The sequence below is a fragment of the Geospiza fortis genome, unplaced genomic scaffold (assembly GCF_000277835.1).
Source record: "Geospiza fortis unplaced genomic scaffold, GeoFor_1.0 scaffold403, whole genome shotgun sequence".
Lineage (NCBI taxonomy): Eukaryota > Metazoa > Chordata > Aves > Passeriformes > Thraupidae > Geospiza > Geospiza fortis.
Window position 1 is genome coordinate 5293649 of NW_005054336.1, and position 27755 is coordinate 5321403.

General features: G+C 36.4%; 1 protein-coding gene across 1 annotated transcript in view; it reads right to left on the minus strand.

Annotated features, from left to right (window-relative positions):
- LOC102035794 (exostosin-like 2) overlaps positions 1-27755 on the minus strand; it is a 59195-nt gene that overhangs the window by 13540 nt on the left and 17900 nt on the right. The window contains exons 5-13 of the mRNA XM_005422102.3: positions 24541-24616; positions 18904-18996; positions 16853-16932; positions 10696-10762; positions 8517-8579; positions 5836-5923; positions 4011-4241; positions 1740-1878; positions 347-506 (exon numbers count right to left, since the gene is read on the minus strand). Of these exons, the coding sequence (XP_005422159.2) occupies positions 347-506; positions 1740-1878; positions 4011-4241; positions 5836-5923; positions 8517-8579; positions 10696-10762; positions 16853-16932; positions 18904-18996; positions 24541-24616 (997 nt within the window). The remainder of the gene's footprint in view (positions 1-346; positions 507-1739; positions 1879-4010; positions 4242-5835; positions 5924-8516; positions 8580-10695; positions 10763-16852; positions 16933-18903; positions 18997-24540; positions 24617-27755) is intronic.

Consider the following 27755-nt stretch of genomic DNA (forward strand, 5'->3'; position numbering starts at 1 on the left):
CAGCATTTATTTACTTCAAGAATCTGTTGGACATTTATACACACCTGCATTATTATTAGTTAAAAACTTAGAATAAGCAGATTTTTGGTTTCCAGGAGCAAAGCTGACTTTTTGTTTTCCTTCATGCTCAAGAAAACAACTGAAAATCCTGAGACAATGACTTGAAATAATGCAAACTTTTGGAAGCTTGAAAAATTACCTGTAACAGTTTTAAATATTACTTGATCTTTTTTATTAAGTGGAGATTTGTTCTAATTATGTCCTAAAAATATTTAGAAATTATCTATAGCTAGTTGTTAAAAGCTCAGCTTCAGTCTATTTGAAATTTCTCCTTAAGGACACTTACCTCCTTGAATTGATCCAAGTCTGGTGCTTTGTTCAGGTTGTCACTGATGGAAATGTCATTTAAGCCACAAAGAACTCTGTTAATGTTTCCATCGACGACTCCTCCCTGTTTCTGCTTTGATCGGATGAGCTCTCCCTCCTTCCATAACATTGCTTGCTTCCTTCAGGACACAAAACCAAAGCCATTCACATCAGCACATTTGCAAACATAGAAAAAAACATGAAAACACGCCACACTTACAGACTGCCAACATTTGAATCTTCCGCACATCATCATCTGGAAACAAATTTACATGTCTAGCACAAACAATTTTAAAACCTCAAAACTTAAAAAAAAACCACCAAACCTCCAGAATCACTATATTAGTCTGTAGTCATAACAGTACTAAAACTTCATTTTCTCAAATCCTTCTGGGGAAAGAAGTTAACTAAACAGGAATTGCAATCACATTTTAAAGCTCTTAAAACACAACTTAAAAAATAATATAAACCAGTGTTTTTATATACATCATGTGTGGCATAACTGATGATACAGAACTTTGCAACTTATTAGTGTGAGTTTTCTGGATACAGATATTATGCAGTGAAACTACAGCTGACCTGTGAAGTGCAAGTGGATGTAGTCATGTAAAGTTCACCAGGACTCTAATATCAATTTTTAGAAACTGAAAGAATATATACTTCACACAGGTGATGAAAATAATAGCAATTTCTTTGCTACAATGTGCATGGGCAGAGCAGATTTTTGATGAGGCTGCATTATTCCTCAATAAGGAAGTTTGCTGGGTATGTACCAGTCCTGCTAGTTCCATCCAAGAACTGAGACCCTATCACATACTATTGAAACAATATTAAATTCCTACACTGAACAAAGAAGAAAATAGTGAGGAGTTACATCAGAATACATTTCCACTGGAAACCTTTGTTTGGAAACAAAAGATTATGGCAAACCTTCAGAGCTAATGGTTCTGAGCCAACTGCCTAAACTTGCTCAATTATAAATGCAAAAGGTAAGCACTTCAGATGGTATGTAAAGTATTTAAAGACTAGTCTTTCAATGATAATATTTAATAAATCCTATTTGTTGATTTCATCTTTTGTCCACATCTGTCCACTTCCAACACATCTGACTAACTCCTAAATTCCCCAGAACAGAAACATTCAGTCTTGAGGCCCTGTGTCCCTCTAAGGGGACAAAATGCACAGAACTCCAGAGAAGCTGACTGCTTCTGAGTAACTCAGATTTCAATCCCCTATTAACTAACCTTAAATCTTTTGAACAGGCAATAACTTACAAGTGTCAGTAGACAAATTAGATCCTATAAACAGTGCAAGATGGACAGGGATGGAGAGGAGCAAAGAAGGTACACATATATATATATATTTATACATACTCTTCCAAGAAGTTTTGCTGGGGTCCTATAATAGAGCCTGGGCGACATATTCTTATCCAAGCAATGGCTTCACCATGTGTGAACTTGTAGTGCTTCATGATGTAACATGCAATCAGTGTTCCTGTTCTCCCCAGGCCAGCTGCAGGAACACAAGAATCAACAGCCACATATGAATGGTGAGCATTCCAGAATTATCAAATAAAAGTATGGGATGTAAGAAAGCTTCCATGCAATGTTATTCACTATGTCAGTATTTGAAGAAATAATTTATGAGTCAGTGTCCCATTTATCACATAATTCAATTTCAATGCTCTGTAGATACAGAGACAAATCTTTCATACTTTGGAAAAGTTAAGGTTTAAAAGAACACTTATAACAGCAATCACTTGTGACTTGAAAAATTCTACTCCAAACTGTGTTCAAAAAAAGGCCAATATTTTTTAAAAAGCTGTGATCAAGCTGGATACCAACTTCATATTTATGATACCAGTAAAAAAACATAATCAAAGCACCTTTGAGAGGCCAGCACAAGTACCTAAAACCCATGGTGCAAATACGTCACATCTCAACAGAGAGCAACTCAGTGGGTTTTTCTTTTTGCATCAGTTTTGTTGTGAAACCAGCAAAAAAACCTATTTTCTGCTATCTGTATAAACAGCAATGGCTGCTGACCAGTGTATAATTGTGGATATCAATAGCTTAAAAAAATTTTACCCATTGCGTAAAAAATCCCAAACTAATACTGGTTTTAAGGGGATAACAGAGACAGAGAGAAATTAGCTTTTACTGTCAGTAAAATCTCAAACTAGAGAGTGAGAATTAATCTCTTTCTAGCTCTGTGTCTCATGTACTAGTAAAGTGTTTCCCCATTTAAACCTTATTTCCCACAAATACAGTATTTGCAATTTACAGTCTCACAATGGCCTGCTATTGTTTATGCACCAACAACGGTCCAAATGAAAACTCCCCAAGCAGCCAAACATCTCTGCTGACAACTCCATACACAACTACAAGATCTTTACATTTAACCACTAACTCTGACTTTTTTGAAAGTGAACATGATTTAGGTAGGATGAAGGGTAGATGTTCACACCTAGTGAGGGTCCACAATTGTAGCTTGGAAGTGAAGCTCTGAAGACTCATTTAAAAGGCAAAGTATTGATTTAATTTCTTTCCTCCAACATTCTGCTAATGTACAAACTTCCCATTACAATCCTTTTCAATTAGCTGCTCTTTCTCATCTGAGACAAGCAGTTTCTAGAGTAACAGCTGTGCTCAGAACATCTCTGCAATATAACTCTGCCTGAGTTAGGCCTGAGTTAATTGTTGATTTAACACTAGTGGATTATTTAGGGTGGTATAAAAACAAAAAGAACAAGATTGTTGATTTGCTTACTAAATGGTCAGACAAAAGACCAAAAATACTTCAGGGTTGAAAGTGCATCTCTAACTCACTACCAAGTATGTTATATTCCTTTAGCAGCTAAGGCTGGAGAATAACTTACTAAAAATCTCCTGCTAATCAATGGTTTATACTCTTTTTTAGCCAATTAGGGGATCCCCAGTTTATCAATGCCAGAACTTCTGGGTTCTAGCAGCAGTAACAACTTGCTAGAAAATAAACCTGTTTATCTTTGATATGCATATTTATTGTTTATGGGAAAATTATGAACAGTGCTATTCTTGCTTCTGATCAGGCAAGACATTTATCTCCACAATGTCCTTACACAACTCTAAACATAAATCAAGCTGAACCCTTAAAAGCCTTTGTTAATCTCTCTTGACTAAGCATGTTTTGTGCATTTTTTGGCTGGTTTGCTGAATTAGGCTAGTTTGAAATGCTGGCATCACAATAACTCACATCAACTTGAAATGTGGAATTCATACACCACAGAAAAATGTAGAACAGTCAAAAAGCACAAAGAAAACCTTTTAGTGCTTTGCATTTCCTAGCCAATTATCATAATGCTGTGAAAGCATAATGCAAAAAAGAAACCTGCATCAACTAAATCTCAAGTTTTCAAGTCATATCAAAAAAACCCCACAGAACAATGAACAACAGATTGTCAGTTCCTGCAAATAACAGTGTAGGATGTAAGGACTACATACACACAGGAAAATAACAAATATTTGGCATATATTTAGTCAAGCACCATAAAGCATTATTACACTCACAATCTGAAAGTGTTCTTAAATGCTGTATTTCTGGGATACACTCTATGGATTTATACTTATTTTGAACTTCAGTCAGAAATGAACAGGTGCACATACCTTTACAATGAACAGCAATGGCACCATCAGCATTTTCACAGATGTTCAGGAACCTCTGGACTATACTGTCACTTGGTGTGCTGCCATCGATGAAGAACAGATCATAATGCTCAAAACCAGCATCAGTAAAGCGTTTTGCCTCATAAATCTTTTTGTTTAGTCTTATGACTGTTGAGATGTTATGCTTCTTGAAATAAGGAAAGTAGGCTTCAGGTGCATGAAGAGGATAACCTATAAAAATAAATAAAGCCACAATATTTTAATGTCCTAGGTTCATGAAGTTCAAAATCCCACTAATCAAAATAGCCCCTGAAAACTTCTTGAATAATAAACTAATACTAAGACGCTTTAATACTTTATTCAGAATAGACATATTAAGTAATATAAAAAAATTGTCCAAAAAATGCTCATTAAGACCACTTTTTTATAAAAAGTATTAGGAGACAAAATGTTAAAACAGAATCTATGTGAAACACTGTACTGTCTCACATTACGCCCCCATTCTTATCTGCAAGGGGATTTATACATAAATATAGGGACATGTATGAATTCAGCATTTCAGAACAGCTGTTAATCTAGAGTCAAGCTGCAGATCAAAGAATAAAAGCATGCTTGAAGAGGAAACACTGTTTTTATGGAAAACAGATTGCTCATCTACATTATGGACAAGAGAAACATTCAAAGGATAAACTGCAGTACCAAAAATATTCCTGTCCTACTGGGAAGTAAGAGAGCTTTAGTGCCTTGATTCTCAGCTGAGAGACAAAAGAATCCTCCAGATAAAGATGGGGGGACAGGGAGGGAGGTCAATGACCTACCACAAGACAGCTGCTCAGGACAAGTCATAAAAGCATTAGTAAGTGCAATTCAAATCACAAGATAATTAGAAAAACATAGCTTTGTAATGTGTACTTGCAATCACCTGGGAGAGGATTATTTCTAGTTTCATAACTGAATTTTAAGTGCATTAATTTAATAATTTTCAGGTACATATGTTAAAAATAAAACACAGGTTTTCCAAATTCCATGGAACAATTTAGGTAAATTTAGAAAAAAAATCTGCAAGAAAGGGCTGCAACAATGATTAGGGAAGAAACCCAAACCAACCAAAGTATTTTTTTTCTGGATTTTGTTTAAATTTTCAGTGGTTGCTTTGTAACCGGCAGGACTTCAGTCATAAAAGAAACATGAGAGAGCAGAAGAAGGGGATGGGGAGGGCAAGTAGATATTCAGAAAATATGCTCACATAAACAGGACATGGCACAAATAATATAGTCAAATTAAAAAAAAACTGATGGTAGTATTTGACTGATTTTCCTTTTAGCTGGACCAAATCTCTACTTTTCCTGTCAGTCAAGGTTTTCTTGTTTTTTTATTCCACTAGAATCACATTCCCCAGGTTCTTCACACTACCCCAAGTATCTTCAGTAGGAAAGGCAAGCTTCTTTTAACAGTCTTTCCTGGTCTGTATCACAAAACCCTTAGCACAGCCTTCTGTGTTGAATGCAACTCACCTTTGGTTCTGCAAACTTACTGTATCAGGTGTCAGGTTCCAGGAGGACAGTAAGTGACCTGAGTCTCTCAGGCACTTTGTCACAGGATGAAAAGTTACTGACTGTTAGAACAATTGAAATTCTTCTGGCAAAGAAGAATTCCAAAACTTTTTGAATTAAATTTTATGAGCATATATACAATGCTCACTGGATGATTATTTCTGAAGATTAAAACTGATCTATAATCCTATATCACCTTCTGCCTTTTTGCTATGATGGCTTTACATGCTGGAAAAATAAGATCAGATCACAGCATTAAACATACACCATACCATTTTCAAGTTTGCTTTTCGGGTGTGGTCCACTAAAAGCCAAAAATTTTCCTGGAATAATCCAGTTGAAGTCACCATTTTCCACTCGCTACAAAAATTTCAGAAGAGAAAAACATTTTAATATCTGTATATACAAGGTAAAAAAAAAATTACTCAAGATTTTATTTTACTCTTTACTGTGTTCTTGTGGCATTAAAAGGAAACACTTCAAATGTAATTAGCTAGCTTAACTATATGGGACAAATTATACATAAGCTGCTCCTCAGATCTTAATAAAATGAAATGTAAACAAAACTTGCTTAAGTTTTCCAATAAAAGCAGAAAGATCCTTTATGTAAGATATTTCCCCTTGAGAGGGTTCAGTGTTTCAGGACACCTACTAATAATACTGACAAACACCACCAGTCTTCTATGTTTTAATCAAAAATTATGGAAAGGCGTTTCCTTGTGGAGCACTAGCTAAAAACCACTCCACAGAAAACAAATTAAAAACCAATTAGCCTTCAAAACAATTACCCTTTCCCTGTAGAAACTGAAATTTACATATTGGCATAAGCTCTGATGAGCCAGTAATCACAGAAGAAGGAAAAGTGTAAAATAAAGAGAGTAGATTTTAATAAACTTTCAAACTAAGACATTTTGCATTTCTTCCTCACTTTTAAATGAAAACCTAAAAAGGCTCTTCAAATTCTGTCACCGCTGAAAATGAAAGCTTCTTTGGAAATACGTAACATCAACTGCAGCTCCAAACTGCCTTCTTTTCTTTCTTTAATTGAAGACTGCTCATTCCTTGCTTGGCAATGCAGTTATTCTCAGCATGACTTTTAAGGACATGGCATTCAGTTCAGCTGCACTATTAAGCTTGTGTTTTTAGCTCTCAGCTCATCAGAACATCCTAATGAGTGAAAGGTTCTGATAATGGACATCACTGTAATCAATTCAGCAACTGTTTGCTTAGCTGAGCCCATTAGGCTTGCTCCCAATGTCCCTAACAATGGAAACTCCTGGAAATTACCCAGGTTGCATAAGGACTAGGGAACCAACCTCAGTGCCAAGGCAGGACCCCTGCCCCCCACCAGCATCACAGACTGACATCTCAGCACTGCAGCATCCCTACTCCCTTTAGGGAAGAAGTCCTGATCAGTAAGCTAAAAATATTTTTGTATTTGTATCACCCGTTTTATTTGTGGATTAAGTTCCTTAGAGTTACAGGGGTCATGGCAAATAATTTATCAATATGAACTACAGGCATCTCTGTATATGTGTGTATGTATATGCTCGACAGAACATGCAAACATCATTATTACTAAAAAACCCAATCAGTAAATAACTTCCAGTCCAACAAAAGGGGAATTAGCTGCCTTGATAAGATAGTAAGATGAAAGAACTATAAACATGAAAAAAAATTCCTTTTAGCCTGCTCCATTTAAGTCGTATGCAACTTTTGTCTACAAAACCACATATTTGAAGACCTAACATAGCAAAAACCTGTAACATTTAAAGTTTTTGAAATATAGCACAGGACATAAGTAAACATAAAGCTGACCATGATGTGTAAAAAAAAAAAAGACGTACCAAAAAATGGACAAAAAATTAAAGATGATTCCAAATTCTTGCTTCTTAAACTCAGCAAACAGCATATATAAACATCATTCACATGTATGTACTTTGCACATGCTAAAATAATGTTAAGCCTTAAACAAGATAATGGGATAGCTTTAGTCAATTATTTTAAGACTCTTTCAAGCAGACTAACACCTACTATACATACAGAATTCCAAACTACCATTTGTTTTCAGAAGTTTTTCTTTTTGTACATGGAGTAAGCAAAAATCAGCAATTTTATATTTTAAATTTTAGTTCCTGTTCATTTAATTTTGGTAATTCTGCAAGGGCTATACCAATTTTTGAACCTAATCATTATGGAATATGGCAGGATACAGAAATCCTTCTACAAATGCTTTCAAGTTTAGTGCAATGGGCAGATCTGTGTTACAGACTGCCTACTGCAGACATCTACAGCATGGCATATTTTAAAGCTTCTCTAAAGCAATGTAGCTTGAGATAACTTTTTACTACCATCAGATAAAGGTGTGCATGTTACAAAGTCCTAGAAGCATCTAGAGCCAACCAGAGTAACTATATCTAGGTTGTAGGAAAGTTGGCAGAACAGGGAAATAGACCTTTTAGCTTTCTGGGACTTCATTAGCGAAATAGTTTGGATGTATTTCCTTCACTAGAATTCCACATAATGCATCCTTACCAAAAAAACCCTCAAAATCCGCTTCATCCATATGGGTATAAAAAATTTGTTATATATTTGGGACTAATAGGAATGGAAGAAGGAGCTAACAAGTGCTGAAAGAAAACATTCTGTGGGTCAGCTGAGAAACCCTGGATTGTGTCCTGGGAGAAGGCTGGGAAAGCATGAGAGAGGTCCCAGAGGTCAGAAAGGCTACAAGAAAACAGCAGATTTATGATATGATGTACTGAAATTGCAAGGACAATAATCCTGCATGTTCTTCAAAAAGAGCATACAGGTTTCCATGTACATACCTTCATATGAACACTGGGTTTTACTCAAATTCAAGCGTGTTTTCAGTATGTTTTAAGCTGGGGATACTGAATACTCTTATTTTAGGTAACTCAAACACATTCAATGCATTATTAAATGTACAAACCTCATAGTGTTCATATTCATCCACATCAAATGTCTTAAAGTCAAAAAATCCATGCTGCAAGGCCTAAAAGGCAACAAGGTGTCAGTTTACACTGAAATACAATATATAAGCTCATTTTACAATAATTTTTGAGCAAAACTAAATCCCTAAATGTTTGTGGTTGTGGCTTATTGAAGCTTTTACATTAAGACAACATGACATTTTGCACAGATGAACAAGGTAGACAACAAAAACTCCAACAATGTCACTGAAACATGTCAGGCTCATTATTCCCCTCCAAAGACATGAGGATGGGACACGAGGCTGTTGCATATCACTTAAATTGTAACATTGACTCTACACACCCCACCTTGTGGGGATTTTTCTGTAAGGCAGATGACAAGTTAAAAAGCAATTCCCTTTTTGTCATACACTCATTTAATGACTCCTATGCCAAATGTATTTTCATGCAGTTGGACATAACAAAACATTGAACACTGAGAGTTTATTGATTTTCTGCACTTAGTATGATATTCTAGTTTTACCACTATAATACCTAGGCAAAATGGCATATACAGAATGCAGTGCCATGTATAATATGTGTTTCATTATTTGTTTTAATACACATTTCACAGGTACAATAAAGTCCACTAGCCTACATTAGACAGTATTTATTACAGGACTGAAAGAAGTTTTGTATTTGGTTATTTTTATTATTATTAATTATGTCACTTTTGTACTAAAGATTTGCATATTGAAAACAATTATTTGACTATGAAATGCATAGCCAGTATTTATTCCAGATTGGTGGAAGACATTTCTGCATCATATATTTATACTGAACCAATTGCATTTTGAAAAACAGATATTGCACAAAATTCTGGAATTATGGTGTGATAAGAACACATCACAGATCTGTCATTTAAAACCAATAATCAGACTGCCATTATTTCCTATGTACACACCATCTTTTTAGGACAAATGAAAAATAGCTTTATTATAGACAAGATAGGCTCAGTGACTGGACCTGTCATGAAACCTAAGATACTGAGAGGTTGTCTGAACAGCTGACTTTGAAAAATGTATTTCATTGAAGCATGGCTGGCTGGCTGCACTCCACAACTTGCAGGCCCCCTGAATTACATATAAATGACATACACACATACAAACACCAAATTTATCCAGGTAAACTAAGGCTACTTTCAATTAAGGCATATGTTTTCTGCCCAAAGTGTTTTTACCTCTGTAGGTGAGCTAGACAAAAATTAAATAATAAATTTTATGAGAACAAAGGAGGAAAAACTGATTCTCACCATCCTTTTGATGTATTAGCTGCAGATAAATTACAGTGATTGCACTGACTACTTCAGATCTTCAGATCTGTAGAATGCCTCACAAATTACAGTCTTGCTGGTAACTGACAGCTCCTTTCCCACCCCCACAGAACTAAAAATATTAAGCTTGATCTCTCTTTTTCCAATTTTTAAAAAATACTTGTTTTGCCACTTTTAAGAATTACAAGTGGTCTGTAAAGTATCTGTACAGCCCTGTTCCTATAGCCTGCTCCCTTCACCAAGAACAATGATAAATGATAAACAAAATTTAAAGGCCCCCAGTTAAGAACTGATATAAAATTTTTTACAAGAACAGTACTGGAGCTTAATAGCTCAGGACTACTTAAAGTGACACACCAAACCACTAGTAAGACACATTAGTTTTCACTGGTTTTAAAAAACTTCGAAAAGATCAGTGTCAAACACTGAACCAAGTGTTTTGGGGAAAGCAGGGGCCAAGTACATGCAAAAACTGTTCTGATTAAATCACAGATTTAAGATACTTAGGTATCTTTCACTGACCTCATCAACCTGTCATTCCCTCTCACCAGAAGTTATAAATGATCTATCAGCAGACCCAGCACAGTGTCTTGCATGAAGAACTGTCCCCAGCCAAGCCTGGTGCATTTTCATGTTCCACTTCATGAGGTGAAGTTCAAAAAGCTGTCAAAGGCCAGGCCAGGCAGTCAAAGTGCAACCTTGCTCCACCATCAGTATTCAAACACACTCCTCAGTAACTTAGGTTTCATCACTACTCATTCACAAATGTGCTCTGAAACCAGGTTTTATACTCTATTTAAACAGTAATTTTCTTCATGTTTTAAAAAACAATTTAAACCTGTTTTGCTAAGAAAAAATGTTATTACCTTATTTACTCCCTGTAAACAGTCCAAGATGGTAAGATTGTATGTGCTGTTCCCAAATGAAGCATCCCTATAGATTTAATACAAATGAATTTAATATACACAGAATTATTTTAAGAACTAGGGCAAAGGCAGAACACAACAGAATACAACAGAATACATTCAAGCTATGCAATACCCTTGGAGAAGTCTAAATTAAAGTCCAAAGACATCTTTTTGGAAGCTTGTTCAGACTAAAGTACTCCCCTACCCAAGATGTAGCTCAGACTAAATGCAGTTAAATATTGCAAGCTACTTTAGGTATTTTACATCAGGTAAATACATGCTCTTTACAAAATTATTTATGCTATTTTGGAACAGGAAGGTTTGCATCCCCTCTGGATTGTGCAAAGATAGTAGCAAATAAAGCACAGTTTGCTTAAACTAATATTCAAGTCTTAATTGAGTTACACTAACAGGGCAGGCAAATAAGACTAATAGCTTGGAACTAATTTACAGGCTTCCATTTTGATGCCTGATTACAGATGTGATTAAAAGTTATCCTGATATAATTAAAATTACTTGACCTCAGTATACCACATGAAAATTACAACTTGTCTGTAAAAGATGAAGTGAGACTCACCATCAAACACGCACCACCAAAAAAAAAGCATTGTGGAAAAATGAAAATACTTTTCAAAGTGTGCTTCAGACCACTATGATTTTAACAAAACTCTGCCTGAGCAGAGTATTGCCTTATCACTCATTAAGGGAATCTTTTACAGCTTTTCTCTTTGCTATCTTAGGCAGAGTCCTAAGAACTGCAATTTATCAGAATAGTAAAATTTTAGGTTCAGACAGACCAATTAATCTATAATTGATTCAAAATTCCAATCTTTCATTGAAAACTTCTCTTTTTTGATAAAACTTGCTATAAGTTGTATGAAGTTTTTGATATGCTCCTTCAATCTCAAGTACTTTAAGAGTAGAAAATTCTCTCCGTATTCTTTAAGAGCAGAGTAAGTTGAGCAGTTTTGAGCAAGCAGTGTTCATAGAAAATGGTTTTAAGAAAATTAAAAGTCACTATTTTGGTAGTGTCATATTGCAGGCAGGCCAATCTAAAAATGCTTTCCAATTATTAGATTATTAAAACACACTTAACCATAATGTTTTGGAATGGGAACTTTGAAGTGTGTATGAATCTTTCATATCCTAATCCAACAGAGAAGTTTTAAAAATGAGAGGCCATAAAGTATTTTCATTATATTGAATAAGCAGAACATACCAAAACTTAATACAGAATTTTACAGACAATACATTTTTGATAGATAATGGATTAACATTGTTATTTTGAATATCACATGATAACAGATCATTTTAGCACAAAATTCTTTTAGCAAACAAAAAAGTCTTATGGGAAAAAAAATTAAGGGCCCTAATGGGAACCACATACATAGCAGAAAGGGTTTAAAAGCTGCACCAGTTTTCTGGAGGGGCTGACAGAAATAAAATCAACAAATGCAAACCACAAAATTAAATATTTAGAGAAACATGAATAGAAGATATGGTTGTGGCAGACAGGTTCTATTTTATATGTTGTTTTGTTGTAACAAGAATATAACTTTTATTTTATCTGTATGTATATAATTACTTCTTTGACTGATAAGGCATCTGATAGTGCTGTATATGAAAATTATGCTGGGAAAAACCCACATAATCCGTAATCCATTAATAAGGAACACTACAAAGGAGGGAGGGAGGATGGTGAAGCTGACCTAGATGTCCAATTCCAGGTGTACAGTATCCTCAGCTGCAGTGTCCACAGCAGCTGTTAGCAGTGAGCTGCACACAGATGCTGGCAGCTACCATGCACTGCCTCCAGCACCCGTGTCTCAAATGCCTCATTGCTCCTGATGGGCACCATTAAAGTAGGTGCTGATCACATGTTTAATTCCAGTATCCTTGGAGTCTTTTATGCCCAAATGAATAGCCACCTTACTTTTCAGACAGTGACAGAACTCTATTCACTTTCAAAATGAGAAACAATGTATTTCTAGGAGATGCAGATTCAGTATGAATCTGAGCTGGCATTACAGAGCTGCATATCCCACATCCTATTTCACAGTTGTAGCTGACCTCAATACTGCATAATGCTTTCCCTTTCACCAAACCTCTAAACACTGTCAATAACAAAACAACTTGTTTCCCCAGCACTTGCCAATAAAGAAACAAACCCCAGAAGCTATGAAATAAAATCCATCTCAGAAATTCATGTAATTATTTAGAGACTGAACATAATAATATTAAAATATATTTGTTTTTTTATCAATACAAAGTAGTTTGAGGTAAAAATCTGAAACACTGCTTCTCAGTAGGCAACTGGTACTCATGACAATTTTAAGTGGTGTTAGCACTGTTTTTAAATGGAAGTAAGAAGATACAGTAGAAGATCTTCAAGAGACTAGAGCGTCACCAAGTGACAGTGAATCAGCCAAAAATAAGACAAAAGTGTCTCAAAGACAGTAGTGCCTTACCCTGCCAAGTTATCTTTAGCTTTTCTATTATAAAAACAAAACAAATTTCCATGAATTTTGTAAGAAGAACAATCTGATTTTTCCACCCCTGCCCTGAACTGTATTTGCTGAGGCTTTAACTGAAATACCAGCTGAAGACCTAAGCCGATTAGGGCTTTTTGAGGTCACTCAGCTACATGAAAGTAGATCAGTTTCTCAGTGCTCCCTTCATGTAAACCTACCTCAGTACTCCACAAAGAATCTGACAATGCTGCAGCTTCTCCCTATTCAAAGCTGTCTATTTTTTTTTCAAATAGAGGACACTTCAGGTATCAAATTAACAAACTTGTTAAATAGTCCAGTTGTAACACTTAACTGATCATTGCTTACTGACAAACTCTTAAACTATTGAAACAGACATGACCTATACCACAGAAGTTATAACATCTGAGTTCCAGGCTGCAAGAATAAATTCAAGTCAGTAAATACTGAATAGTAATGATTAGTATCTCCAAATTGCTTCCTTTATAGATCTTAGAACATGAGCAAAGAGATAAGACATTTGGGTTATATTTTGAGCAAGAGCTATTTTAGTCCTTTTCAAGACACTAAAGGTGTGCAAAGAGTGCAAACTTCCACACAGCACCACCTTGTTTCTGCCAAGCAGACACTGCCTAAGGCTACTGCTGCCAGCACAGGTTCAATGGCTTGAGCCTCTGTACTGTGCCACATCTTGCAACAGAGATGCTCCAAATGTCTTGGAATGGAGGGCAGGGGGAAATGTCCCAAAGGCTTTGAAACACCAGGAAGGATGATTAAATTATTTCTTTCCCATTCTCAACCAATCTAGATTGTCCCACTGCAGACCCTCATCAGATCTACCTGCCCTTCTCCCAGCACCAGTAACTCCTGAGATCCTTGTATATACCAACCTCCACCTGTGAACTTCATACCCAAATAGCCCCTCCCTGTCAGACTTCCCATTTCTCATCTAGCTTCTTATCTTATCACAATCCTTCATTTTATTTCCTCCAGTACAGATTACACACCCATCTTCCCCAGCAGGACAAACTACACTGCAGGTAACAGAATCTGTTTAGGCTCTAATCCAGAGACAAGAGCTGACATAGTCCAAAGCAGATCCAAAAGAAACGTAAGTGCTTGCCAGCCCCACACCATGCAAGAAAGAATGCTCAAGAAATCAGGATGTTTAATCATTCTAGCAAAAGCTCCCAGCACTATATTCCTTCTAGAGACAGCAAGGGTCAAGAAAAATTTCTCCCTCTAACATGGCCAAAGCTTTGCCTTAAAAAACCCAAACAAGAGCAACAAAAGCCCAAACACATATCAGATCCCACCCACACCAGACAAAACCCACCACAAAAACCCCACAACTGTCAAAAGCTTTAGCTTTAGACAATAATTTCTCTCACAGCAACCTAGGGCTTGAAACACTTGGAAAAAGACTGCAAAGAAGTTATGTTTCAGAATATCCTACTCCATAAATTTATTGCTGTTTTCTCCTGAAGCTGACAAATGGAATTAAACAATTAATCTTTTCTAATCATTTTGCCAACCCAGACAGCAAAACCTGAGTAGTCCCTTTGCTGGACTTTGCTTTCTTCAATGTTTTTGGATAGTATACTCTTCTCAGGGAAACACAAAAAGCTCTTTTGTATATAATATAAAATTATCTCCAGAAAATCTTGCTGTATCTTCTGTTTTTTTGATCCCTCCTTTGATGATTATAGAGTAGCTAACTGTTCTATTTTGAAATAAAATTTCATTAATTTAAATTCACAAGGATTGCCTATGAATAATCAATTAACACTTAACAGGAAATTGTTTTGTGTTATTAAATTTGTTACTGTGGTTCCAATCAGCCTCACAAGAAATCAGAGACAATTAATTTCATTAGTCCTTACCAGTCAAGCAGAAACAGCATTTTCTTATCATTGCTGCTACTATCAGTATCAGTATTATAAGGAATTAGTTGCAAGGCAAGAATCTATAGCCTTTGATTGGAGCAAACAGGGTCCTGGGAGACTGTTCTGCAAACACACTATTCCTCCCAAGTTTTCTGTCTTACCATTTTGGTACCTAACAACCAAGTTTCTTCACTCTGTCAAAACCTCTCTTCTACACACCTGAATTTTCACCTTGGCAGGGGTGAGAAAAACCTGAAGACAAATCAATTTACTAGAATTCCAAACCATAAATGTCTTTAGTTGGTCAACAAGATACAGCTATTCAGCTATGGAGCCTGATGAGATGTATCCATCCTCAGGGTCCTGAGGGAACTGGCTGGTGTTGTAAAGCCACTCTCCATGATATTTGAAAAGTCATGGCAGACAGGCCCAGTCCCCAGTGAGTGGAAACAATCACTCCTATTTTTAAAAACGGTAGAAAGAGAGAGCCAGAGAACTGCAGGCTGGTGAGCACCATCTCTGTGCCTGGGAAGATCATGAAGCAGATCCTCATGGAAGCAATGCTAAGGCACATATAAGACATTGTTTAATGTAGATCATGACACCTGTATCTTATACAGAACTTGGAGATGTTAAAAAACACTGGCATGTTTAAAATAACTGATTTTTTTATGCATTGTACCAAGTATTTTTTATGATTAGCTGAAAAAAATATGGATACCAGTAGCTCAGTAAACTTCTTGGGTTCTGGAGAGCTATCAGTGATCAGATCAGTGTATAAATTCTCTGTCAATAAAAGCTATCACTGATTTAATACCTTTAAATGTAGCTGATGGTTTAAGATTTCATAGTCAAACTGCTCTTGACATAAAAAAGAAAATCTACCCCCCAGCAGTTTATACTGCATCTGGCTTCTGTGCAAAGTCTGAGAAGAGACAATCTGATCTTCCTTTGCTGAGTGGCTGAAGAATCAGAGGAATTTGATATACACAAGGTAGGTGTACATCTACAAATGCATTGGCTGACAGTGAACACTACTTACAAAATGCTGATTCCCCTAAAAGAGAGGATATTGACCTTCTTGCAGTTCAATTCTATTGCCAGTGTTTCCATAAGAATACCATGAGGTATTTTCATTCAAAGAGCATAAGGGTATTTCATAGTCCACACCATGAAATATATTTGGAAGTCTCTCTATTAGATAGGCATGAGAGCTAAAATAACTTAGATTCAAGCCTCAGTGTGACCTTAGTACAGAGTTTAAAGACAGATTGATAGAAACTATCTATGATTCACTGAAAACATTCTGTAACCTTAATATCAGTACCTGTTCTGTAAAATAGAGAAAATATAACAGCATAAAACCCCCTTCAATCCTCCAGTCTCACTAGCTAGGGACTAGGTAATTTCAAATATTTGAATGAATTCCAAATAGTAAAACAATGCATTATGAAGAAAATGTTTAAGTGCTAAATCACAAACATGCTAAGAACTATTTTCAAAACCTGACAGTTTGCTAGACTGAGTCTTACTTAAGACTTGGATCAATCTAAATGATTTATTATTCCCACAAACAGCAAGTAATTACACGAGATGTAAAAATTTTTTTTCTGGAGACGAGTCATTTTCAAACAATACCTGTATCAGACATGAAACACCTTTTTGGGAGGCAATCTAAACCCCATAATTTTTAGCAAATTTTAAAACAGAGAAGTAGCCCCATTTCTTGTGTTCACATACCTATATGGAAGATATGGTGGATTAGACCCAGATAAAAGCATCCTGTAAGTTTCTTCTGGTGTTTTCTTCAAGTATATAACCTAAAAGGGATGGAGGAAGAGGGGAAAAAAAAAATCAGCCCTGAGCCTAAAAAGTCTTTAACCTGACAGGAACTTCCTCCAGCACACTAAACTTGTAAGAATGCCTGTTATCCTCCTTCATGACCAATTCCTGTGACATATACAGATCAGAAAAGACATGCCTATACAAAGAAAAGATTCAGCTGTCAACAGAAATCAACAAAACCTTTGTTTTCTGTCAATCCCATACTTTAAAAAAAGAAAATTGGAAATAAAGTCACATACTGCTGCAACTGAGAGACTTTAATATGGCATGAGTTACTGTAAAATAGCTTACATTTAAAGCCTAAAGTCTTTAGTAAAGACAAAAGATCCTTAGAGGGTAGTTCAGAGAACTTCAGGAAAAAAGTGAGTCTCATTTATGAAGGAATTAGGGGCAAATTTGTACCACATGTTCTCCCAGTACTGCAGGTTTTATTTGACAGAAGTTCTGGCCCTTCAAAGCTGTGTCTGCTCAAAGACATTCACACACGACACTTTGAACTAAACCCTGGTCATTGTCTGTCCACACAGCTCATAAAGGCTCATAATAAAGACACCAGGAGGAAACAGAAAAAAGATATTAAGAACACAAAAGGAAAGGGGAGAGGAAAAGAAACACTGAACAAGCTCCTGAAAAAAATCAAAAGGATCTTGGATGTCAAGAGCAATGCAACAATTGACAGAGGAAGGAAAATGAAATGAAGAGGAAAACATTACAGTATGTCTTCAGCACTTAAAACGTAATGAATTCCATTAAGAAAAATCAAGGCGACATTTTCTGACTCATCTGTATCAATGAAAAGTCAGCAACCAAAACTTAGCTTCATTTTTAATCTAATATGATGAATCTTCAGAGTGCTTTCCTTCTGCAACATACACAAATAAAAAAACCCGTAACAACACAAAAAGCCTAGTGTGAATAGTTTGGATAAGCTGAAGCTTTTTTTGATATGTAAAAAGCAATGTTAAAGCTTAAAAAATTACTTTACAGATATTAACTATTCTCTTAGAGCAGTTTTTTTTACAAGGGACAGGGTTTTCTTCCCTTTCCCCACTGTCACTACTGTAACTCACTATGTGGTGCTGCTACTTGTAAAACCCAGATTCAATAAATACTGAACTTTTTTTTTCTCTGACATTTTCCTTTTTATGTTCTCAGCCTTCTGAGTGATGATGTGGCTGAAATTCCTCACAGTTATGCCATTACATAGGCACATGACATGTAGCAATACTGGCCCCATGTACCTGCCATCAGGAAAACTCATGTCATATTTCCTAAAAAGCTTACAGAACAAAAAGGAAATCAGTATTTTCCAAGTCCACCTTAACACTTATGCACAGTATTTCAAATGCAATTTCGATTTGTGTTTTTCCCACCTGCACCTGCCATTTACAAAATTAGAAGTATAGAGAACAGATCCCCTCTAGAGCTGCTTAGATTACCACAAACAAATCCTTCATGTTTCAGGTAGGGCTGAGATGTCTAATTTAAATTTTTAAATTAGGATAAAACACTCCTGGCAAGGAAATAACTGGACATGCCATAGTAGTTTACTATTACCTGTCTCTGGTTTAGTAACTTTAAGAAGGCTGTGGGAAAATCTTTTCTCCTTCCCAGTCTGAATCTCACTACTGACATGAGAAGCAATTCATCCTAACATGGTCAATTAGAGGTAAGCAATTTGGATTTTCAACATTCAAGAAAATGGTATCCTATGGAAAAACATGCAGGGGATCTGCCAAAGCCATTCCCTATGTAATAAAATAAATGGAGTTAAAGGGTGATGGCCAGGTTTCTCTAAAACTCATCCAGAGTTTTCAAAGACAGTTTAGAGACAAATGAAATGACCATCTGCCCATCTACCTAAAGGAGCACTCCTTGAGAAGCTATTTTACACACAGAAGTCTCTTCAGGAAGGTTAAAGTATCCATGTGTTCAAAAATACTTACAGCATATGAACCTATTAAAAACGCTGCATTAGCTCGCTTCCGCTGGTCAAAGCTGGTGTAGTACACAATCTTCTTCCTTGAGAGGCTGAAATACTGTTTAAAAGAAAATAAACAAACAAAACTTTAGCAAAATCACTTTTTCAAAGCTGCAAAACATGTTAGAGAAAATACTTATCAAGAGGTTCTTAAAATTAAAGGAGCAAAAATTACTGATACTCTAAACAATCTTCTTATATCACAGACAAATAAGAGTGCAGGGAAATAGCCACTGTTTCTGGGCAGATCTCTAAGTCAGCTGTACAGAAACATGCTATAAAGTGGAGCTGAAACAAAATCTTCCATATAAAAACCTGTATTTTTTTCTCCCCCAAGTTTAAATATTCGAAACACTCGCTTATGAACACTGATTAAAGAAATTGAAATTTTCAAACTAAAACACCATCCTGTACGTTAAACCTCTTTAGCACATAATTCTGTGGAGAAGACAGAAGAAAAAGTCAAACAATCAATCCTACAGTCATTTTATAAGTTAAACACTCCCATCTATACTACTTTATAATGGGTGATGGACATATTTAGAAACCTCCAACAGTAAGAATTTACTTAAAAAGGTAAAACAAAAGAAAAAGATTGTGTAAGAGAAAAGCCTGAAGAAAAGGCTAGGCAAAGACAAAACTAGTACCACTCACAATTCTGTTTCTTTATGAAGAAAAGAAGCCTGTGTCAGAATCCTGTGGACAAACCTCCCATTGAAAATAAAATCAACAAGCACCAGAAAAGAACAATAATGACAAGCTGCAGCAAAACTGTTTAAAGCCAGAGAGAGACAATATTGTCACTTAAAATTGGCAAGTTGAGCAATTTACCGCATTAGTAATTTGTAAAATTTCATGAATTGCCACACTTCCATTATACTCTGCTACACCCCTGTATGTTTTTCCAGACCGATTTTTACAGCACTCCTACAGTTTTGAGGAAGTCATCAACAGATATACTAGATTCTGTTTCTAATTATTTGAAGTATTTTTCTATTTTTAAAAGATGCATATTTATAAAATGCCCTAATACCAGTGCTGCTGTTACCCAACTTCAGGTTTTTAACTCTTGACACTGCTGACACTTGGGAAGGGGGGCTAAGGTAACTGCTGCAGAATAGGGTTTTATTTGTAGTGCCAACTGTATTTCACTTCCAGAAACCTGTCCATGTCGAGTCTTCAAAACTTCCTGCAAATCTCATCTCAAAACTTACTGCAAATTTTACAACAGTTTTAACCACAGAATCAAATTTTCCAAAAAAACCAAATATCTGACCAGCTCAGGAGAAAGCTGATGCAGGCACCACAGTGAGTTTGTTACTCCCAACCCCACAGGAACTCGCAGATCTAACTGCACCTTCCAGTCTGCTCTTACAAGGCACAACTGCCAGAGGTGGAAGGACTGAGAGCTAATGCAAGTGAGTGTAAATAGGACTGCAACTCCTGAAATAGCTGCTTGCTGTTGGTTGGAAGAGGCTGTATCTTAAGGCCAACAGCAACATCTCTCTCAGCGTATATGCAAACATACGAAGCACAAGTCGTTACTTAATTAGTGAAGCATTCAATTGTTATTAAAACTTGACAAAATGAATCCCAGTACTTTAAGATTCCTCCTTTCTTCCCCCTCCTCAATTTTTTAATTTTAGTGTTCTCTAACTGCAATTCCACCCATGATGTGTAGGTGGGATAAGATTACAGTAGTTATGCAACAGTGACAGAACTTCAATTATAACTTATTGACTACTACTTATTTTAAAGCAAAGTTCTTTGCAGCAGTTTACAGTACACCTAAAACACTATTTTAAACTGCAAAGCTAGCTAGTGAGAACTAAGTTCCATATAGCAAGACTACATTTCTTGCTTTACTTTATAGAATGAATCTTTTAATCATATGGGTATATCAAGTAATTCCAATTCTGAGACACTTTGGTACCCAAAGTAGCCATAATCTGAAGTTTCCAGAATATTTAGATGAAAACAAGGGATCAGTTTTATTGCATCATTTTCAATATGCAAGGGTTTAATCCTTGTCATATGAAATTTTTCAATGTGTTTTGAATCCTGACTAAAGCTTTAACACAAAATTGAAAACTGACGTCAATGCCTTATAGAATAGCAAGCAGCACAATTTAAGCTTTCAGAAGCCTATAAAACAAATAACTGTTTTTATTTGCACACTAGTCACAGAAAAGTAAATTTTACAGTAGGTATTTGCTGAAGTGTCAATGCAATGCATCTGTTGACATTAATGTGCAATTTGTCAAATCAGTGCACTTTCATCAACAAAACTAAGCTATGATGTATTAAAAAAAAAAAAAAAACAAACCAAAACTGATTTTCTGACTTAATAAGCTACATCTACCCCTCTGGCCAGGTTCAACGATGAATTTTCACAACAGTTCTGGGAGGTTACTATTTTTGCAGCTCCAGAGCTCCACCTGAATGGATTAGGGCTTTAGTTCCCCTAGGCACTGCACAGCTCTGAAGAACCAGGCATGTTTCAACAAGGACTTCTTCAATACAGGTCATGTAGGGAACAACTACAGTTGCAGATAACATAGTTGCCAATAATCTTTTTTTTTCCACAGCAAAACTAAGGTGCACGCACTATGAAGCACTAAAAATATTCTTTACCAGTGAGAATTTTATCAGTTTCACACATCATTAAAAGATAAATTTTAACAGGATAACGTAACCATGTCTGTCAAGATACTTCCCAGAGGAACAAACTGAAAGACAATCTTGTGAATTAAAATCAGAGGTTACACAGAAAGTGTAGCAGTTTTTGCTTTAGGAAACAAAATTAATTCATAAGGGTTACAGATTATTTACTTTCACTGTAGGATTACATTTTTTCTTTTCTAAAAGCTCCTTGTAGATCTCAAGAGAGATTTACCTGCAGAGAATTGGTGACAGGATTAGAAAGTGTTGTGGCGGACAATTACCAAATAGCTGTGCAAAATCAACTTACTATTTGACAGTATTTTATATAATGGATAAGGTTAACACAGTTGCACTGCTCAAGCAAGAAATTACTTCAATGTGTTTAATAAGCCTAGATCTATGCAAATTCTGCTTTTATATATATAGGTGTACACATAGGTAACATGTACTTGTAAATAGACATGAATACAAGATTGGCAAACTTAATACAAAACAATTTAAAGTTGTGCATGCAACCCTGCCTCAAAATCTAGGCTAAATGAGATGTTTTGCAATTACTACAGTTCCCTGTGTATGCCCAGCAGTTTATTTTTAGTAAAACAAAAAAATAAGCCAAATCCCACCACGATTCAGCAGCAATAGAGCTACCACACAAAAAGTTGTTTATAAGCCTGCCAGTACCTTTCCTCTCCTGCCTTTGATCCTGAATACTTGTATCATTTATATCAGCAACACTCCCTGATTACTTCTGCTCCTTAATTTCTTGAGAATGTGTAAGACTAAGCACAGATAAAACACAACAGTTTTTTAAAAGCAGTCTTCATGAAATCAGACTTACTTAAAAACAAGAAAAAAAATTTCATTCATAAATGAAGCCCAGTTCCTTTGTCAAGTGTTTTCTGCCCTAACAGAATTCAAGAAGGAAGACAGCACAGCTAAGTTCTTCCTTGCTGCTAACTTGGATAGTGAAAATCATCTTCACAGCAATCAACAGTTGAAAAATTACAAACACAACAAGGTCAAAAAGGTTTTCCTGTAAGGCACAGACAAGACTTTGCATCAAATTTTCTCAGCAAATGGATATCTGAATAAATTCTTTACCTCTCCAGGACAGAGGTATTTACTGTTTAAAAAAAAATCAGTCAGCATAAAGTTACAACAGTTTACTTTAAACGTTGATCTGCCATTAGCACATTTCAAACCAATATCCGTCTTCCTCAGCAGTCCCCCACAAAAGGAGAGGGGAAAGCAGAATACTGCCTCATGTCAAACTTCTCTCCCAAAAGAGAAAGAGATATAGCAGGAAGATTTGAAAGGGAAGCTTGTGGGGCTTTCTAGTTTTAATGAGATCTCATACTTTCACTTCTGCTGCTCCTATCCATAGGAGTTTTAAAATTAAAAAGCCTAAGTATTAAATTTGAGACACCGTATCCATACCAAACCCTGCATGTTTGCGAATAATTTCTTTTTGTGCCATATTTGGAAGACTTTTTTCTTAAGAAAAGTACACTAAGTGCTTACCCAACCAAGCACACCAAATCATCTGGGCTTAAGCACTAGGATTGTTTCAGGATCCCAAAAGTGTTGCAGTATGGCAATAGCAACCATCCCATGACAATCTGCAGACTCTTTCACTTCCTATGATCAAACAACTCCTGCAGCTGGTCACAGGGCACCCCTAAGGCAAGGGTGTGTAAGCAGCAGCTTCCCAACAGGGCTCTCTCTCTGTCCTGACTCCAATCTGCACTTCCCATCTCTGAAACACTCAACCCAGGCTGCTTACACATCACCTGGTGCCACATGAGAATTACCATACTTTTGCTGCTGTAGGGCAGGTAAATCACAGGTCACCAACTTGTGAACCCCCTAGCTCATGCCCCAGAACTCCTCTTGAGGACACAGGAGGAGAGACACAAGAAGATGAGGTGTACAAATGGTGATTAATTCTTGCCTGGGGAAGCTGAGCAGCAGCCACTGTAGCTAGGCCTACAGTCCCCAGGAGATGCACTCTGAGGCATGCAAATACACATGCAGAGGCAGGCTTCAGCCCTGGCTCTGTATTACAAGCCTACTTACCCACTGCAGATGGCATCTAAATTAGGAGAGTGTGGCACAAATTTTAACTGCTAGAGGAGCAAGGCTTACATTAGCAGTACTGCTCTGCCCCAGGGATGGTGCCAATCAGCCAGACTGGAGTCCATTCATATGTAAGTTTTTATACCATTCTGGCAGTACTCCAAGCTTTAGCTGTTTGATTCCAGGTATTACTTTCAAGTGGTTGCACTATCAGGTTACCCTTCTCTCTTAGGCACTAGGAGTTTAATTTAACCTATTAGGAATTAGCCTCTGGCAAGCCAGAAGCAGTCTGCAGCTGTACATATGCTCAGAGGGGTCTGGCTGGGATGGAGCTGGGATTTAGGCACAGAGGCCAGTGTGATGCTGTGATTTAGATTTGTCACCAAAACTGTGTTGATAGCACACCCATGTTTTATCTGCTGCTCTCATAGTCCTAAGACCTTCTGCTTCTCACTCTGCCCTGATCCCTTTTCCACTAAGACTTACTTTAAACAGGACCCATTTTTGTTCCTTGAGTACCTGTTTTTTTCAGTTATTCAGGCCAGCACACACTTCATTAGCTGCAAACCCTAATTTGTGTTGACACAACCAAGAGCTTTTGTTACTATTGTCTTTAAAGTGTTGAGGTTATGCAAAAAGATGAACACAGCCTTCAGTCACCTGCCTCACCTCCTAAGCCAAAATGAGGGCATATTATTTTCTTTCACTCTTCAGAGGGAAAAAAACACATAACAAAATATCCTTAAAGCTCAGCAATAACCATCTAGCTAGTTAGCCCCTAACAACCACTTTCAAACTGGTTAATTTTATTTCAATTTGAAAATACAAAAATATAGGAACATTGTTTTTAAACTAAGCTTACCTTTAATTTCTTATTTAGTTTACAGCAGTATCTGTATAACATTGCCAAATTTAATGGTCCAAAATCTCCATAGAAACTGGAAAAAAACCACAAAACAGTATTATTTATACAAAAGAGCTAAGCAAATTTCAACATGCATGTTGTTGATAAATAAAGCTGAAAATCAAGGATACTGAGTAGCCAATACACATGGAACAACAGATAAGTCTTTTATTGATTAATTTAAAAGGACAATAGTAACAATTAATTTAAACAAATTAGGAGTGCTTCATCTTTTTAGTGCTTATGACATCACTGATCTCCTCCTCCCCACATTCTCTCAAACAACAAAGCCAAGACCAGTGCAAAAAGAGACAATCATATTAGTTTGATCACTCTCTAGGACAAGGAGCCTTCCTGCCACACCAATGCTATTGCAGTATCATCTACTTCACAATATCAAATAACAACACAAGCGTTGGTTAAGGTTCAGTTCAGCACAAAACATTATGATGTAATTACAGAAGCTAATTAGCTGGGAAAAAGACCAAGCTGTCCAACTACTAGAACTTAATTTTTAGGTAGGACAAAAGCTAACTAAACCAAGGGAAAACTGCAGCCCCAGGAAAGCAGGGTTTAACTTCAGAATTCATCATCTTCTCTAAGATAAGTCTGCCAAATATGGTCAATAGTTCTTTTTAAAACAAAATCCTCCGTACAGTTTTTCACAGAGATGAAATAAAAATGTTCTAAGGACAAATATGAGTTAAGACAAACAAGAAGCTAAAACGGGAGTTCTAACAACATTGGAGTGAATGTACCTACCAGGGAAGTCATATAGAAGGCTTCCTAATGTCTCCTCCCATACAGCTGCACTAACACATGAATCAAATCCTATCTTACTCCATCAAATTTAGAGCATTCTTTCACTTAAATATAAGATGGAAGAGTAAAAATTATGATAATAAAATTATTTTTGAAAAATTCTTTTTAAGGTATTGTGGAAAAATATGGAATGGGATAGTTACTATAATACAGAATACTTAAAAAAATTGAGAGCAAAGTATCTGAAAACTATAACTGAATACACAGCTCATCTAAAGAAGTACAGCCATGCTTTATGATAAGATTTATCACAATTCATTTGCTAGAAGCACATCAATATGAAGTAATATATCCACTTCTACTTTTCCACATGATTATAATTGAACAGCAGTGTAGAAAAAGTACATGAAAATCAATTTAGAAATTTATCCACAAGACAAATTACTATTTTGGTGGGTGTAGGGATAAAATACATTTGAGTCTGTCCAGGAAGTAATTGTCTTTCTACAAAATGAAGCCATTCAGCTTCTCTCAGCCCCGAAGTTAAAGCTGCCACAATCTTTGACTATTTCTCCATCACTGATCACCATTAAGAATCCTGTGCTTCTCTTAACACAGTGAAGTAGGGGGTAGAAGCATGTTTAAGACACTGGTACTACCCCTCTTTTTCTATGCTGCAGAAACAAAATATTTCTCAAAATACAAACACAAAGGAAAGGCACTTCCAGTCCCTGCTGCATCACCATTACCACCCATGCACAAAACCACTGTCAATTCCCAAGTTATTTCCCTACTACCACAGAGGCAGAATAAACCAGCTCTTGCCTTTGCTGATAAAACATTGTGGATGAAATGTGAGGCAGATAGTTAAAATAATGCACGTAACATAACCTTCCTCCATTTTATACCTCTAAATTGGAGTAAGTTAATTATCCTTTCTTTGATGGGGCTAAGTGAAACAAGTGCTTTACAAATCTTCAAATCAAAAGAGTTCTTTGGAAGATAATACAAGGCTCTGTACTGAAGTCAATGAACTCTGATCTACAGAATCTTTCTTCAATTTACATCCCTAGGCCTAAATACAGTTTCTGACATGTTTAAGCAGAAGGATTTAATCCTATGCACCCTCCTTACTTTTTCTACAAAAGGCCATTTTTATACTTGAATTAGTGACACTTGATCCTGCTTCACCCAAAGGATTTTCATCCCAAGACCAGAATTGTAAGTAAATGTAAGTGGAACACGGGAAATGGGCAGGGTATAGAGAATAGGGATGAAATGACACACCAAGTCACCAGCTGAATAAAGAATTTCATTTGGCAAAAACTGAAGATCAGCATAAGAAAAGGCAAATAGTCACTGATAACAATTCATCCAATATTATTTTACTTCCATCTCTTTTACATCTAGATGTTTTAACAAAGCATTGAAAAACAGTAAGAAATTGGAATGCCTCTGAAGCTTAAGTTAGTTAAGAGAGACAGTTACTTACAACAGAGGTGGAAACCAGAGAAGCAGAAGACAGGTATGGTATTAATTACATTTAATTATATTTTGTTTTCATCAAGTACCTAGATGATATCTTAAGTTATTCTCCCCCCTCATCCCATGGGGACTTGCTATCCTAATGCTTCTCCAACCAAGTAGCAAAACCCCAGAATATCCTAGCTGAACATTTAAATACTCTACTTTAAAAATAATATCATGATGACACCTGGAAGCAGTAGTACAAGTTCCTGGTATCTGTTTTCTCCGTAGAGTAAACTCCTAGAACCATTTCTTCCTACCTGTAATTCGTTGCAGTATTATATCTGAGGCATTTGCTGTACTGTATCATAGGAATGGCCATCCCCCAAGAAAGGCCAGCCCATTGCTCTACTCTGTCACACAAACAGCTACTGTAAATTCTTCCAGGGAATTTAATGGTGAAGGAAATGCAGCCCACATCCCTTCATCAGGAAGTCGTTTCCAACTGCAGTTCCATGGGATGCCACGTGAAGGTGCCAGGAGTCAGTTCAAGCCTAAACCAGCACTTCTGAAAGCAAACACCACTTTTTGCTAAGCATTTGAATATCTCTGATCCTTGTGCTGGAGAAAATGGTGCCATTCCCTGAAGGAATATTATAGCCTAGCAGATTTTTAACTGAATTGATAACCTCCATAGACTCTGAGTATGCTGAGGTCCCTTGCTCTGGTGTTGCTCTCTGGCCTCTCATTCCCCAGTCTGCCCCTACATCCAGGGTTGTCCCATTCCAGGGGCAGAATCTGGCACCTGCCCTTGCTGAATTTCATATAGTTGGTGATTGTCCATCTCCCTAATTTGTCAAGGTCCATATTAATCCCCATCAATCTATCAGGCCAGGATATAATCCTTCAAAAATAAATTGTATTACTTATACTTTACTCCAGAT